Source organism: Malaclemys terrapin, chromosome 2 (assembly GCF_027887155.1).
Source record: "Malaclemys terrapin pileata isolate rMalTer1 chromosome 2, rMalTer1.hap1, whole genome shotgun sequence".
NCBI classification, from domain to species: Eukaryota; Metazoa; Chordata; order Testudines; family Emydidae; genus Malaclemys; species Malaclemys terrapin.
In genome coordinates, this window is record NC_071506.1 from 922,767 (window position 1) to 937,979 (window position 15,213).

The 15,213-nt window shown below is 61.1% G+C and overlaps 1 protein-coding gene across 1 annotated transcript in view; it reads right to left on the bottom strand.

Moving 5' to 3' along the window:
• Positions 1 to 215: 215 nt before the first annotated feature.
• LOC128832812 (microtubule-actin cross-linking factor 1, isoforms 6/7-like) overlaps positions 216 to 15,213 on the bottom strand; it is an 84,010-nt gene continuing 69,012 nt past the window's right edge. The window contains exons 32-39 of the mRNA XM_054020440.1: positions 13,077 to 13,246; positions 12,288 to 12,450; positions 11,784 to 11,938; positions 8,296 to 8,370; positions 6,235 to 6,352; positions 3,163 to 3,347; positions 2,808 to 2,928; positions 216 to 2,685 (exon numbers count right to left, since the gene is read on the bottom strand). Of these exons, the coding sequence (XP_053876415.1) occupies positions 2,660 to 2,685; positions 2,808 to 2,928; positions 3,163 to 3,347; positions 6,235 to 6,352; positions 8,296 to 8,370; positions 11,784 to 11,938; positions 12,288 to 12,450; positions 13,077 to 13,246 (1,013 nt within the window). The 3' untranslated portion in view covers positions 216 to 2,659. The remainder of the gene's footprint in view (positions 2,686 to 2,807; positions 2,929 to 3,162; positions 3,348 to 6,234; positions 6,353 to 8,295; positions 8,371 to 11,783; positions 11,939 to 12,287; positions 12,451 to 13,076; positions 13,247 to 15,213) is intronic.

Consider the following 15,213-nt stretch of genomic DNA (forward strand, 5'->3'; position numbering starts at 1 on the left):
CCCACACAGGGCGAGGAGGGGGTCAGGCAGCAGCGTCAGTGACCGTGGGAACACAGAGCCCAGCCTCCCAGCAGGGGGCACTTGGGGGGGGGCAGGAGCACTGGCTGGGGGGCTCCCAGCAGGGGGCTCTGGGGGGGGCAGGAGCACTGGCTGGGGGGGGCAGGAGCACTGGCTGGGGGCTCCAAGCAGGGGGCTCTGGGGGGGGCAGGAGCACTGGCTGGGGGTTCCCAGCAGCAGGGGGCTCTGGGGGGGGCAGGAGCACTGGCTGGGGGTTCCCAGCAGCAGGGGGCTCGGGGGGGGGGGCAGGAGCACTGGCTGGGGGTTCCCAGCAGGGGGGACGGCAGTAGCACTGGCTGGGGGGCTCCCAGCAGGGGGCTCTGGGAGGGGCAGGAGCACTGGCTGGGGGGCTCCCAGCAGGGGGCTCGGGGGGGGGGCAGGAGCACTGGCTGGGGGTTCCCAGCAGGGGGGACGGCAGTAGCACTGGCTGGGGGGCTCCCAGCAGGTGGTTGTGGGGGGGCAGGGCAGTAGCACTGGCTGGGGGCTCCCAGCAGAGGGGACAGCAGTAGCACTGGCTGGGGGGCTCCCAGCAGGTGGTTGTGGGGGGGCAGGGCAGTAGCACTGGCTGGGGGCTCCTAGCTACCACAGTGCCAGGTTTAACAGTGCAGCACCAGAGCAGACTACGCTCATGGTGACGGGGCTGGTCCTTGCACCTGCTGTTCCAGCCCCAGGGCGGCTGAGGGCAGAGTCTTCAGGGCCGGGTGAGATGCCAGGGTCTGTCTCCAGGCGTAGGAGGCTGGGGGTGCCTCTGCCTTCACCCTGAGCCGTCTCCCCCCTGTGCCGGGGGAGTTAGCGAGTGCCCGGAGGTGGCGCAGTCTGGTGTGTTTCATGGGGTGTTTGCATATGTCCTGGGCCAGGCCCAGCGGCACGACAGATGGACACAGCAGAGCCCTGCCCACGGGTCCCTCTGGCTCCCTGCCCTGCGAGCTGGGGACAGGCAGAGCTCTCAGCAGAGCATGTGGGCACCCTCCCCCCCCGAGGTACACACACACACACACCCCAAGGTACACACGCAGGTACACACGCAGGTGTACACACCCCATGAGGTACACATGCAGGTACACACACACACACCATGAGGTACACACACACGGCCTGCGAGGTCCACACGCACAGGGCCGGGTCCAGGCACCAGCTTGTCAAGCAGGTGCTTGGGGCGGCCGCTCCTGAGAGGGGCGACACATCCAGCTATTCGGCAGCAATTTGGCGGATGGTCCCTCACTCCCGCTCGGAACGAAGCACCTCCCGCCGAATTGCCGCCGCAGATCGCGATCGCGGCTTTTTTTTTTTTTTTGGCTACTTGGGGCGGCCAAAACCCTGGAGTCGGCCCTGCACACGCAGGTCCACACACACACACACACGCACTTTCCCATGGTACAGATGCAAGAACACACACACCCTGTGAGGTACACATGCAAGTACACCCCCTGAGGTACATGCCCCCTGAGGTACACCTCCTCCCCCATGAATTACACAGACAGGTACATGCACAGCCTGTGAGACACGCCCCCCCCCCACCCTCCAAGGTACACGCTGTGACGAAGTGGGACTGTTCTTAATGTTCCTCTGAATACTGTGTGGGTGCCTCAGTTTCTTAAGTCTCCAGTGTGCATAAATCACTGAACACTCTGTATCCTGGCAACAAATGGCCGGGGCCCTGCCTCCCTGCAAGGGAATAGCTAAAGGTGAACAAAGGGATCAGGTGACCTCCTGCCCCGGGAAAGAGACAAAGCCCAGAGAAGGAGGGGCTGGCCAGGGGTTTGGAGTTTGGAGCTGGCTGGGGACGGGGATTGAGGGCAGACGGGGGTCTGCCTCGCTGGACCCCAGAATGGACCCGACGGAAGGGTCCTGTTCGCTGGACCTACAAGCTCTGTGTTAGACCGTGTTCCTGTCGTCTAATAAACCTCTGTGTTACTGGCTGGCTGAGAGTCACGTCTGACTGCGAAGTGGGGGTGCAGGACCCTCTGGCTTCCCCAGGACCCCGCCTGGGCGGATTCGCTGTGGGAAGCGCACGGAGGGGCATATGCTGAATGCTCCCAGGAGAGACCCAGGAGGTGAAGCCGTGTGAGCTGCTTGCCCTGAAGACAGTCTGCTCCGAGGGAGAGGAGGCTCCCCAAAGTCCTGACTGGCTTTGTGGGGAGCAGTTCCAGAGCATCGCCCGGGGACTCCGTGACACATGCGCAGGCAGACAACCCCTCCCCCCCCCCGAGGTGCACACACACAGACCCTGTGAGGTACACATGCAGGTACACACCCTGCGAGGTTCACACACATGTACACATACACCCCACGAGGTACACACAGAGGTACACACACACACACACCGAGGTTTACACACACACACCCCGAGGTTCTCACACACACACACACACACCCCGAGGTACACGTACACACACACACACACACACACACACACATACACAGAGCTCTCTGCTCAAGGGTTGGGGCCGGGGTCTTCCACCCTCTCCCGCCTTGGAGCCACATCTGCGGCGTGGAAGCGGCTCTGCTGGCGCAGTCATCGAGAAGGGCAGAAAATCCTGAATGGGGCTTGGGCTGGGCTGGGCCGGGGGGCCGCTCCGACGGGTGCTCTCGGGCTGCGCTCTCAGGTGGGGGGGCCTTCGGGGGGCTCTGGAAGCAAAGCAGAGAGAGGGCCTGGTCCAAGAGCAGCAGGGGCAGACCCAAGGGCCAGGGGGTGGGAGGCCTCCCGCTACCCCTTCCCAGGCTGCTGGAGTCTGCTCGTGGACTCTCACCTGGGGGCGCAGCCTCTGTGCTGGCCTGGGGGGCGGAGAAGCTCAGCTCAGCCCCGTCAGCCAGGAGGGAGCTGCGGGAACGGGGGCACCGGTCTCCGGAGCGCGTCCGGCGCAGGACAGCCTGGGGGCAGAGGAGAGGCGGTTACTCGAGAACACGGCTGGGGAAGGAGCTCGCTGCAGGGCTGTGGCCAGGCAGAGCCTGGGTTGGGGAATCCAGCCCGCGTGTGATCCCGGGCTCCAGGGCTCCTGTGGGGATCCCAGTCCCTGTGGGGCCCTGCCCTCCGTGCAGGGGGCACACCCCGCCATGGGTCCCGCTCCCGTCGCTCCCTTGGCTTCCCAGGCCGGCGGTTCTTACCTTCCTGGCCAGGGGGCTGCTGGGGGCTGAGGCGCTGCTGTAGAGGCTGAGGCTGGAGTTGGAGCGGCTGGGGGACAGCACTTTGGAGGCGGGGGCTGACTGGCTGCCGGCACCGGCGGTCGTGGCCCCTAAGGCATCTGGAGACAGGTATTTCTCATTGATCTTCAGGTTGGTCCGACCCTTCACTGCTCAGGGGAGACGGAGACGGTGAGCGAGAGGCTGTGGGCACAGGCAGCGGCTGCCCGCCGGCAGGGCCATGCTGAGCACAGGCCAAGGCTGCGGGGGGCATGGCCTAACTCGGCGTGCCAGGGGCTCCTGGGAGGGAGTCACCAGGGCTGGCCCTGGGCCCTGGCTGGGTCTGCCAGTGGGGCAGCCACAGCTGGGATGAACAGCTGCTGCCCAGCGGATTATTCCCAGGGGACCAGCTGGGGTAGGTCTGGGCTGCAGATTCTATGAGACATGACTTTTAGCACGGTCGAGTGGGTCGAGTGGGGTGGGGGAGGGGAGAGGGCTGGGAGCCAGGACTCCTGGGTTCTCTCCCTGCCTCTGGGAAGTGAGTGGGGTCAAATGGGTAGACCAAGGGGGGGCTAGGAGCCAGGACTCCTGGTTTCTTTCCCCAGCTCTAGGAGGGGAGTGGGGGCTGGTGGGTTAGAGCAGGGGGTCTGGGAGCCAGGACTCCTGGGTTCTCTCCCCAGCTCTGGGAGGGGAGTGGGGTCAAATGTAGGGTTACCATATCTCAAAAATAAAAAAAGAGGACCCTCCATGGGCCCTGGCCCCGCCCATTTCCCCACCCCCTAGCCCCGCCCCAACCCCGCCCCTTCCCCACCCTAACTCCGCCCCCTCCTCCCTTCCACTCCCAGCCAGGGGGAAAGGGCTGCCCCAGTGCTACCGGCTTCAGGGTTTGCCGGGCAGCCCCCAGACCCTGCGCCCCCGGCCGGTGCTTCCCCAGCGCAGCTGGAGCCCGGGATGGGAAGCGCCCAGCCGGGGGCGCAGGGTCTGGAGGCTGCCCAGCAAACCGTGAAGCCGGTAGCGCTCGGGCTTTGGGCAGCCCCTATGCCTCCGGACCCTGCGCCCCCAGCTGGGCACTTCCCCTCCCGGGTTCCGGCGGCGCAGGGTCCGGAGGCACGGGGGCTGCCCGAAGCCGGTATCGCTCGGGCAGCCCGGCTCTTAAACAGAGCTGAAGAGGAGCAGAGCCTCCAGTCACGGCTCTGCTCCTCTTCGCCTCTGTGTAACTGACACGGTGTCAGTTACACAGAGCCACCGCGCCGGGAGGCTCTGCTCCTCTTCGGCTCTGTTTAAGAGCGGAAGCCGGCTGCCCGAAGCCGGTAGCGCTCGGGCAGCCCGGCTCTTAAACAGAGCTGAAGAGTCGGGGAGGAGCAGAGCCGCCATTTTCCCGGACATGTTCGGCTTTTTGGCAATTCCCCCCGGACGGGGGTTTGAGTGCCGAAAAGCCGGACATGTCCGGGAAAAAGAGGACGTATGGTAACCCTAGTCAAATGGGTAGAACAAGGAGGGGCTGGGAGCCAGGGTTCTCTCCCCGGCTCTGGGAGGGGAGTGGGGGCTGGTGGGTTAGAGCAGGGTCTGGGAGCCAGGATTTAGTGGGTTGGGGCAGGGGCGGGGAGCCAGGACTCCTGGGTTCTCTCCCCGGCTCTGGGAGGTGTGGGGGTTGCAGCTGGGGGCTAGGACTCCTGGGTTCTCTCCCTGGCTCTGGGAGGTGTGGGGATTACAGCTGGGGGCTAGGACTCCTGGGTTCTCTCCCTGGCTCTGGGAGGTGTGGGGATTATACAGGGGGCTAGGACTCCTGGGTTCTCTCCCTGGCTCTGGGAGGTGTGGGGATTACAGCTGGGCGCTAGGACTCCTGGGTTCTCTCCCTGGCTCTGGGAGGTGTGGGGATTACAGCTGGGGGCTAGGACTCCTGGGTTCTCTCCCTGGCTCTGGGAGGTGTGGGGATTACAGCTGGGGGCTAGGACTCCTGGGTTCTCTCCCTGGCTCTGGGAGGTGTGGGGATTACAGCTGGGCGCTAGGACTCCTGGGTTTGACAGTCTCCTCTTGTTCTGAGGGCTCTGAGCACAAAACGAGCTTGCACCAAGCCCGGCGTGTTTCTTGCTGCTGTGACAGCCTGTGGCTCGGGGCCGGCGGGAGGGAATATCTGTCTGCCCGGCCGGCACTGGGACACTCCCAGCTTTGGGACACGACTTCCAGGGCCGCAGCCATCCCCATCCCTCGGGCTGGGGCACCCCCTGCTGGTTGGCACAGGCAGAGCACAGACACCGAGTCCCCAACTTGCCCTAGCTCCATGCTACCCCGCTCCGGCCATTCTGGGGGCAGCTCGGGCCCCGCTACCCCCTGCCCTGCTCAGCCAGTCAGTGAAGCCCCCACCCAGGAGCCTAACAGGGTAGGGGGTGAAACCCTGCTAGTCTCAGCCAGTTCCCCCCCCCCGCCCCGCTGCTCCCTGGGGGCTCCAGCCCAGCCACAGCCTGGGGCACCCAAGGGCAGCACTGGCTGGGCCGGGCCGGGCCAGGCCGGGCCAGGGCTCCCCAGAGGGCACAGGGCAGGCGGGAGGGCCCTGCCCCCTAGCCTGGGTCCCCTCCTCTCACTACTGGGCAGGGGGACCTGTGGGTTAGCAGTGGGGCCAGGGACTCAAGCGTTTAGGGCCTGCGTAAGGGAGCCGGGGGGCTGGCAAGGGGCCCTGGGCAGCAATGACAGCTGAGCAAGCCAGGCACTGCTGTGAGTGGGATGCAGGGGGGCCCATGGCAGGGGTCCCCCATCATGTACCGAGCCCTGTGGACAGGCTCTGACTGGAGTGGAAATGCAGACACAGGCTGCAGGACTCCAGCCCCCCTGCTCCCTGACCCGGCCCTAGACCCATAGGAAAACCAGGCCCCTGGGGAGGGGACAACCTGAGCCGTTTCCAGGCCGCCAGCCGGCCAGCGACCTCACCCCCAGGCACAGGGCGAAGGGGTAATTCCCCCAGCTGAGCCCCAGGTCCCCCTGCAGCCAGGGGCGGCCCCCCAAGATCTCTGGCTCTGCCCCATGTGCTGCAGGAAGCCCAGGCCCCGCCGCTCCACCTACCTCTGCAGGGGTCGTTCTTCACCAGGAACTCGTCGAGCGCGATCCAGCCTCCCCCCACTCGCACCATCAAGGTGCTGCGCAGGATCCGCACCATGCGCAGCTGCTGCGACTCCCCGAACTGCAGGCAAAGGGCGGGGGCAGCGTGAGGCGCCGGGGCTCTGCAGCCAGGGCCCGGCCCGAGGGGAGCACTAGGGTGACCAGACAGCAGGGTGACAAGCCAGGTCGGGGGTGGGGTCATAGGCATCGATACGAGACAAAGCCCCCAGTATTGGGACTGTTCCCGGTCACCCTCGTAGGAGGAACAACAGCCCCTTGTGCTCCAGCGGCAGCCAGCCAGCCATGGCGTGGGGCCGCTGACGGGGCAGGTGTCTGCAGGGGCTGTGCTGGGCACGGCTAGGGTGAGCCAGCACCTACACGGGTCGGGACGCCTGGGAGGAGCCAAATTATCATCGTCCCTCTCCAACCCCCAGCCCCAGGCTCCCGGCCTCCTAGCCACGGGTCTCGCTAGCCCCCAATCGTCCCGTCGCCCGCCTCCAACCCCTACCCCCAGGCTCCCGGCCTCCTAGCCACGGGTCTCGCTAGCCCCCAATCGTCCCGTCGCCCGCCTCCAACCCCTACCCCCAGGCTCCCGGCCTCCTAGCCACGGGTCTCGCTAGCCCCCAATCGTCCCGTCGCCCGCCTCCAACCCCCAGCCCCAGGCTCCCGGCCTCCTAGCCACGGGTCTCGCTAGCCCCCAATCGTCCCGTCGCCCGCCTCCAACCCCTACCCCCAGGCTCCCGGCCTCCTAGCCACGGGTCTCGCTAGCCCCCAATCGTCCCGTCGCCCGCCTCCAACCCCCAGCCCCAGGCTCCCGGCCTCCTAGCCACGGGTCTCGCTCGCCCCCAATCGTCCCGTCGCCCGCCTCCAACCCCCAGCCCCAGGCTCCCGGCCTCCTAGCCATGGGTCTCGCTAGCCCCCAATCATCCCGTCGCCCACCTCCAACACCCAACCCCAGGCTCCCGGCCTCCTAGCCACAGGTCTCGCTAGCCCCGAATCGTCCCGTCGCCCGCCTCCAACCCCCACCCCCAGGTTCCCGGCCTCCTAGCCACGGGTCTCGCTAGCCCCCAATCATCCCGTCACCTGCCTCCAACCCTGCTCGGATCCTGTCAGGCCCTTTCTGAGCCACGGTGCCAAGCCTCGGGTGCAGGGTCTCACCCATGTACAGAGCGGCTCTAGGACATCCCCCAGCCCCACCTGGCTGTGCACTGAGTGGGGGCTGCCCTGGGCTGCCCAGGCCCCTCTCCGGAGTGGGTGCAGCGAGCGCAGGGCCCAGACCGGGAGAGGAGGTCAGGGAAAACGTCTCTGCAATGGACAGGGCTTTGCATTGTCGACCCCGTTCTCCAGCTCAGTGGGGCCCCCCTGGAGCACCGGCGTCTCCTCGCAGCTCCACTGAATTACATCGCATGGCCCCATCTGCGAATGCTGCCCCTTCCTGGCTCTCTCCAGCCCAGTGCCTGAGAGAGCCGGGCCTGGGCCTGGCCAAACGCCTTCTCCAGCCAGTCACAGCAGGAGCTGGTTCTCCCGATGATGGGGAGCCTGGCTGTGCTGGGGCGGGTGGGACACGGCCTCTCCGTACTGACCGGGGGGTGGGGTGTGAGTAGGGAACCACAGCCTCGCTGTACTGATGGGGGGAAGGAGGGAACAGCCTCTCCGTACTGACCAGCATGGGGGAGCCATGGCCCCTCTGTACTGACACGGGGGGGAGGGGGAGGAGCCGCAGCATCTCCGTACTGACCGGGGGAGCTGCGGCCCCTCTGTACTGACCGGGCACCTCACTGGGCTGCTGTGTGGGGCCCAAGGGGCAGGGAGGGCTCAGCCCCAAGTCTCAACTCTGGCCCAGTGGGCTGAACCTCTCCCGGCTCCCCGGCGGAGAGACGTCAGGGCTGAGGGAGACTCAGGATAAATGCGGTGTCCGCGCTCATGGACCCAGGTGTCCGAGTGGGCAGGGACACACCAGGCTCTGGCAGTCCCAGCTCTCCAAGGGCAGGCGGGAGGCAGCACAGGCCCGGGGGTGGCACTTACCCGGTACCGATTGGCACTGATCTGTTCCACCTGGAAGCGCTTGGCGCAGCTGCACTGGGCCACCTGCCGGTTTACCTGGAACACAGCACAAGGGCCGGGGCAGCGTGAGGTCTGTGACCGCCCACCACGGCCTCCAGAGACTGGGACTCCATGAGCTGGCTACAGCCTGGAGAGACCCCCCGTCCCCGCCAGTGTCTGCCCTTCCTCCCTCCATCATCTTCCCCATCTGCTGTGAGCCCTGGGCCCTGCACCGGTCTGCGAGCTGCCCAGCCCTGGTGTGGCCCTCGCAGACGCCAGGGTGAAGGGGCAGGAACAGCTCCAGCCTGCCTGCCAGGCGAGGCATGACCCCAGAGCCCCGATTCAACCCATCAGCCATATGGAGCAGGACGGCTGTGGCTGGCACACTCCTCCCCATGTACCCTGTGTCAGGGCGGGCTGGCATGGTGACATCACAGGGGGCAACAATGGCGAAGGGCAACTGGAGCCCCCCCACAGGTCTGATTGTTTCCTCCCCCGGGCTCCGAGGGCGGCACAATTCATAGATCCAGGCAAGGGAGCCCGTTAGAATATCGCGCCTGAGCTCCTATGTAGCGCAGCCCAGCGACCCCTGTGCTGAGCCCTGCGGCGTGTGCTTGGCTAAAGCATGTTCCAGTCAGGTTGGACTCCAGCGCGGGAGAGCCCACCCCGACCCTTGGCAAATTGTTCCATGGCTACCCACCCCTCTGTTAAAATCCTTCCCCTCATTGCCAGGCTGAATTGGTCCAGCTTCAGCTTCCAGCCAGTGCCTCTTTCTCGGGCTGTCAGCACTTTCCCCATTGGTCCTTGCAGGCTGCGAGCACGGCACTCTCTGCCGGTCTCGAAACTCAACAGAGCGGGCGCTCTGAGGCTCTCGCTGGCAGCCCTGGAATTCTGTCTGTGGCTCTCCAGCGTCACAGCCTCCTGTTTCCAATGTGCAGCCCAGGACAGGACGCAGAATCCCAGTAAGGGCTCGGGAGTGCTGCATGCAGGTCAAATCACCTCCCTGCTCCCTCTCTCTATTCCCCTGCGCACACAGCCTGGGATCCTATCCCCCGGCTGGGCCCCACGGCTGCACCAGGAGCTCTGCCACAAGGTCTCAGTCCTTTGCAGGGTCACTGCCTTGGAATCCAGCCCCCATGCGGTGCCACCTACAGTTTTGTTGTTAGATGTCTGACCCTGCATTTCACTGTGTCCAAACGCACCCTGGGAGCCACCATCCCAGGCGATCCAGCTCACCCTGTGACCAGTTCCCGGCATTATTTGTCTTCTTCAACGCTTAGCCGAGCAGTTGGCTGAAGCGATCACTCACCATTCGGTCCGTTCCTGCGCGGTCACAAGGGCTTGATGGCCCAAGAGTCAACATCGGAACAGACGTGATGAACCCATGTAATAGGGGGTCTGCCTCTGCACCACCTGCAGCCCTGAGGTGGTGGAATTTTATCCCGGATGTTACGAGCCACCCGGAGAATGACGTTCGCTGGACTGTCTTGTGGCATTCTCGTGACATGTCCGAAAAGCGTAAGACACTGTCTGTGGACAATGGCCCCGGGAGTCTGTAGACCAGAGCGACCATAAACATCTGCCTTACAGATGAAGTCATCCCACTTTATGCCCAACTACGACGCTGGCATGTTGTGTGGAAAGTTCCAGCTCTGCCCAATCTGAGCAGCACAGCATCCACGTTTGGCAGCCGGACAACAGTCCGGAGACGCTACAACTCAAATAGATCCTGAACTTGGTTGTGGTGCTGGGATGAGGCTGATTCCATATTTGTTGTAAACGACCCATGGCAGACGCAGCGATGGAAGGCTTGTCCGAAATATCGCCCTGGGCATTATGCGAGGTGGACAGGCCAGCGTGAGCCCTGGACGTGGTGGCTAACACTGGCAGCGAAGATGCAGGGCAGCGGCTGCACCTCGCGATCTGAGGTGAGGGAAGTCGCTGAGAAAGACTCAATGGCTCAGGTCGCGCAGCGTGAAGCCAGTGCCGGTAGCCCAGTGCCGGCTCATCCCAGCGGGACGAGGTATTTTCCGGGATAATTGTACGCTCTTGCTTTCCTTACGTCAGCGCGTCTGTCTGTTCTTCCAGATCACCGGTAAAGACGCCAGCCTGATTCCACCGCTAGGTTTCACCCGCTCCCAATATCGTTAAACAGCGTGAGCCGCTCCCCAGCCCAGGCACGTGTCCCAGACAGGGCTCAGCCCAACCTCTCCCCGCAAACTCCAGCCTTTTAAAGGATGCCGTGATGGCCCTGAACTTACCCATCAAAAAAAACCAGGTCGTGGCCCCCCTACACCCTGCCAATGCCCTGGGACCAGGGTCCGCCCGCTCTGCCTGCCCCGTGACTAAGCCCGCAGGCCCCGCACACTGCCCCAGTGCACAGGCTCTGCAGCCCTGGGTGAGTTCACGATGGGGAAACAACCTGGGCAATTACAGGCCTGTCAGGCTGACTTCGATCCCGGGCAAGATAACAGAGTGGTTGACACGGGACTCAATTAATACCGAAGTAAAGGCGGGTAATGTAACTAATGCCAATCAACATGGCTTTATGGAAACTAGATCCTGTCAAACTAATGATGAGATTCCGAGCTTGGCTGATAAAGACGATAGTGCTGACAGAGAGATTGAGACTTCTGTAAGGTGTCTGACTTGGTGCCGCACGACACTGATTACAAAACGAGAATGACGTAAAACGACGGTGGCACACGTTACATGGACTGAAAACTGGCGAACTGCTCGGTCTCAAAATGTCCCTGTAAACGGGGTATTGTCATTGAGCGGGTGTGTTTCCAGTGTGGTCGCACAGGGACTGGTGCTTGGCCCTACGCTCTAACATTTGTATCAATGACCAGAAGAAAACATAAAATCATCAAAGTGATCATCACCAGAACCAGAACCTGGATCACCTCTGCAAATGACACAAGAATTGGGGGCGTGGTAAATTCAGAATGAAATTCTGATTCAGAGTGACCTGGATCGCTTGGTAAACGGGGTGCAAGCAATGTAAATGTACAGATCCAGGAGCAGAGAACACAGGAGGGGGAACTCTACCCTGGGAAGCAGGGACTCCGAAAAAGATTTGAGGGCTGTGGTGGATACTCAGTTGAACATGAGCCCCAGTGGGATGTGGTGGCCAAGGGGCTAATGGGATCCTTGGATGCATAAACAGGGGACTCTCGAGTAGGAGCAGAGAGGTTCTTGTACCTTTGTATGAGGCGGTGGGACAATGTACCAGGGCAGTGGTGGAGGGTTTAAATCTGGGTTGGGTGTTTGTCTGCAAGCTCTGCTCTAGGAGTTAGCTGGGGGCATCTCTGGCCTACATGACACAGGCCAGCCCAGACGATGCCAGTGGTCCCCTCGGGCTCCCACTCGCTGCCCATCACCCCCTGCAGTAGCTGCGAACGCTCCTCTCCTCCAGCTCCTGGTGCCCTCCCAGTGCCTGAGCTGCCCAGCTCCGCGCCCTGCCATACCTCATCCTGGATCTGGTCAGCGTCAGCGACCCTCCGCAGCGGGTCCCGGCTGGGGTGCAGAGCGCTGACGAACTCGTAGTAATCAATGAAGCCATCACTGTTCATATCAAAGATACTGGCCACGGCGCTCATCTCCAGGACATTAGTGGGGAATTCTGGGTGGGGGGAGCGCGCTGTCAGAGAACCTTTCAGTGCCCCTGCAGTGGTTCCCCTGCGAGCCGGGCAGCTCCCCGGCTCTGGTCTGGGTCTCCCTGGTCCCAGTCCTTCCCGGAGGGAGAAATTCCCCAGTGTCAGGGCCTGTCCCTCCCCCACCCACCCCCACCAGTATCAGCCCTTACAACCCTACAAAAGCATCATTCCCCAATGATGCCTTCTAGTCACCATGGAAACCAGGTGATGTGGGGAGGTGCAGCTTGCATCAACCAGGCCAACCGGACCCGGGCTCCCCAGATCCCCCGGAGGGACTCCCCCACCCCCAACTCCAGGGCTTGGACCCCTGCTCACTGGAGGAGAGGACGCTCTGGACGAACTCCCGCTGGCTGATCCGCCCATCCTGGTCCCGGTCGATGCCTCGGAAAACATCCAGGATGCGGGATTTCCTGTGGCTGATCCACTGCATGTACCGCTTCCTCCAGACGCCAAAGTCAAAGTGCGCAAACTCCTCCACCTCAGAGACAGGGATGCCAGGAATGAACCACGGGGGCAGCTCGGCTGGGCATGGGCCAGGAGGCAGAGAGCGAGTATGTGTGCCCTGCCCCCCCAGGGCAGCTCAGCCGAGCACGGGCCATGGGGAGGGAAACGGAGCGTCTGTGCCCTGGCCCTCCCAGGGTGGCTCGGCCGGGCATGGGCCATGGCTGGGGTTCTGTTGCCCGAAGCTGAGTGTGGTGCTGTGGTGCACACTGCAGCCAGGCCTGGCTTCCATCCCATCAGCCAGCCTGCACCCACCCCAGCCTGCCGCTCCCACGGACCCCACCTGCCACCTCTGCTGGGGAGAAGGGCCCAGCCAGCGCCTGGGGGCCTGGGCAACACGGCCACATCAGACACACCCAGCGGGTGCCCCAAGGGCCACGCCAGCCAGTGTTGCTGGGCTGCTCTGCCCCTGCTCTGCCAGTGGTGTCCGGCCTGTGCCGAGTTACCAGGCCCGAGGGGCACGCCTCGTTGCCCAGCGGGCTGGGTCCTGGCACGCTCCGGCCCCCAGCATGCCCTGCTCTGACCCAGGCCCGTGCCTGAGACGTGCCCCGCAGACCCTGCAGCAGGGACCCATGAGACCAGGGCAGGAGCCCAACTGCCTACCTCGCGCAGCCGCTGCAGGGCGCTCTGCAGCCGGTACTGCCGGTCCAAGGCCAGGAGCCAGAGCTGCTGCCAGCGGTGCAGGAGCTGCGCCATGGGGGGGCTCTGGGGCTCCAGGTCGATGAGCGGCACCTGGGGAGTGGTGCGGGTGGGTTTCACAGCGCTGCGTCGCCCTGCAACCAGACAAAAGACGGGCCTCAGTGCCCATGGGTTTGGGGGACCGAGGGGGGTGAGCGGGGATCCAGGGAGAAGTAGGAGGAGGCAGATGAGAGGGGCAGTGAGGGGGGATCCAGGAGGTGGGGGGGGGCAGATTGAGGAGGAGGGGTGTGACATTGCGCTCCATATGATTTTATGAAATATGCTAATGAGTTGGAATATAATGTAACTGGAATATGCTTCATGCAAAAGGTCTCTTGTAAGGTATCATTACAAAGCTTATAATCTACTGAGTGTGTTCATCCTATTTGTATAAATGTATCATTCTTGTATCTGAAACTAGAAATATGAAATATAACTCTGAGGGCCTATTGTCATTATGTAAAGTGTGGGCCATTAATGGTGCCTTAGAATCTTGATGGCTCCCATTGACTAGGACAATTGGTTGTGAATGGGTTTATTTACCTGCAAACCTTTCAGTGTACTGGGTAATGAAGAATGAAGTCTTACAGTGACATGTGACCATGTCACCTGATACTGGAATCCATCTTAAACCCGGCGCTTTTCCATTTAGAAGGAGGGGTGGGGACCCAGAGACAAAAGATTCCCGCCTTGTGCCAAAGCCATAAAAGGGGGGTGGAACAGAACAAAGGGGGCTGCAGTCATGAGAACACCCCGGCTTTCCACCTGAGCTGGAACTAACAAGAACTGTACCGGGGAAAGGATTGGGCCCAGACTAGAAAGGAGTCTAGTCTGTGAAAAAAGCTTATTGGAACATCTCTAAGGGTGAGATTTACCTGTAATCAGTTTCTTAATGTATTAGGCTTAGACTTGCATGTTTTGTTTAATTTTGCTTGGTAACTTAGTTTGTTGTGTCTGTTATTACTTGAAATCACTTAAATCCTACTTTTTATACTTAATAAAATCACTTTTGTTTATTAATTAACCCAGAGTAAGTGATTAATCCCTGGGGGAACAAACAGCATATCTCTCTCTCAGTGTTATAGAGGGCGGACAATTTATGAGTTTACCCTGTATTTGGGGTTTGGATCCCATTGGGAACTGGGTGTCTGGGTGCTGGAGACAGGAGTGTGACGTTATGAGTGTAATATAATATTTCATTGGAAAGTGACAGGGCCAGAAAGAGTTAATTAACTCAGACTGACGTGACCCATGGGTGAACCTTAAGGACTGGTTAGGAAGATATGTAAATGAATAGAGCTTGAAATGCAAGTCTGCATTGTTAGAGGTAGAAGGGTAGATATTTGCTCAGGTCTTGTGATGTAAGCAAACAAGTCTTGTCTATTGCTATAACTTCAATTCAAAGATCAAAAAAGGAATATTAACATTTATGATGATATTTGAGGGAAATAGTATTATTGTCTATATGTCTCTTTGAAGGTTGTGGTAACCTGGATCTGAACTGTTTAATGGATAAATTACCCTGTGCTAATTGCCAGGATGTTTGGGAGAAGGAGAGTTAAGCCTATTGTTTTCTCATGCGAAAGGCTGCTGGAAATGTATAAAAACCCTGGGACATGATCCTGCTTCATCTCAATCTGCTTTGGGTTTCAAGAGGGGGAAACTTTAAGCCACACGGGTCACCCTGAATATGGACATTGGACTATAACCTCTGGACTATTTCTAAAAGGACTTTTGGCAACACACATCTCTGCTGTGTATCTGAACCTCAAGAATTGAATTCAAGTCTGTCTGTATATTGATCTTTTAACCAATACTCTCTCTCTTTTCTTTCTTAATACATTTTAGCTTAGTTAATAAGAATTGGCTCTAAGCGTGTATTTTGGGTAAGATCTAAGTTATCATTGGACCTGGGTGTGTGGCTGATCCTTTGGGATTGGAAGAACCTTTTCTTTTATACGATGAGATAAGATTTTCAGTAATCATCATCACATCTGACAGGTGTGTCTGGATGGAGGCCTGGGGCTGGGCACTTTAAGGTATGGTAATATAGAAGTTGTTT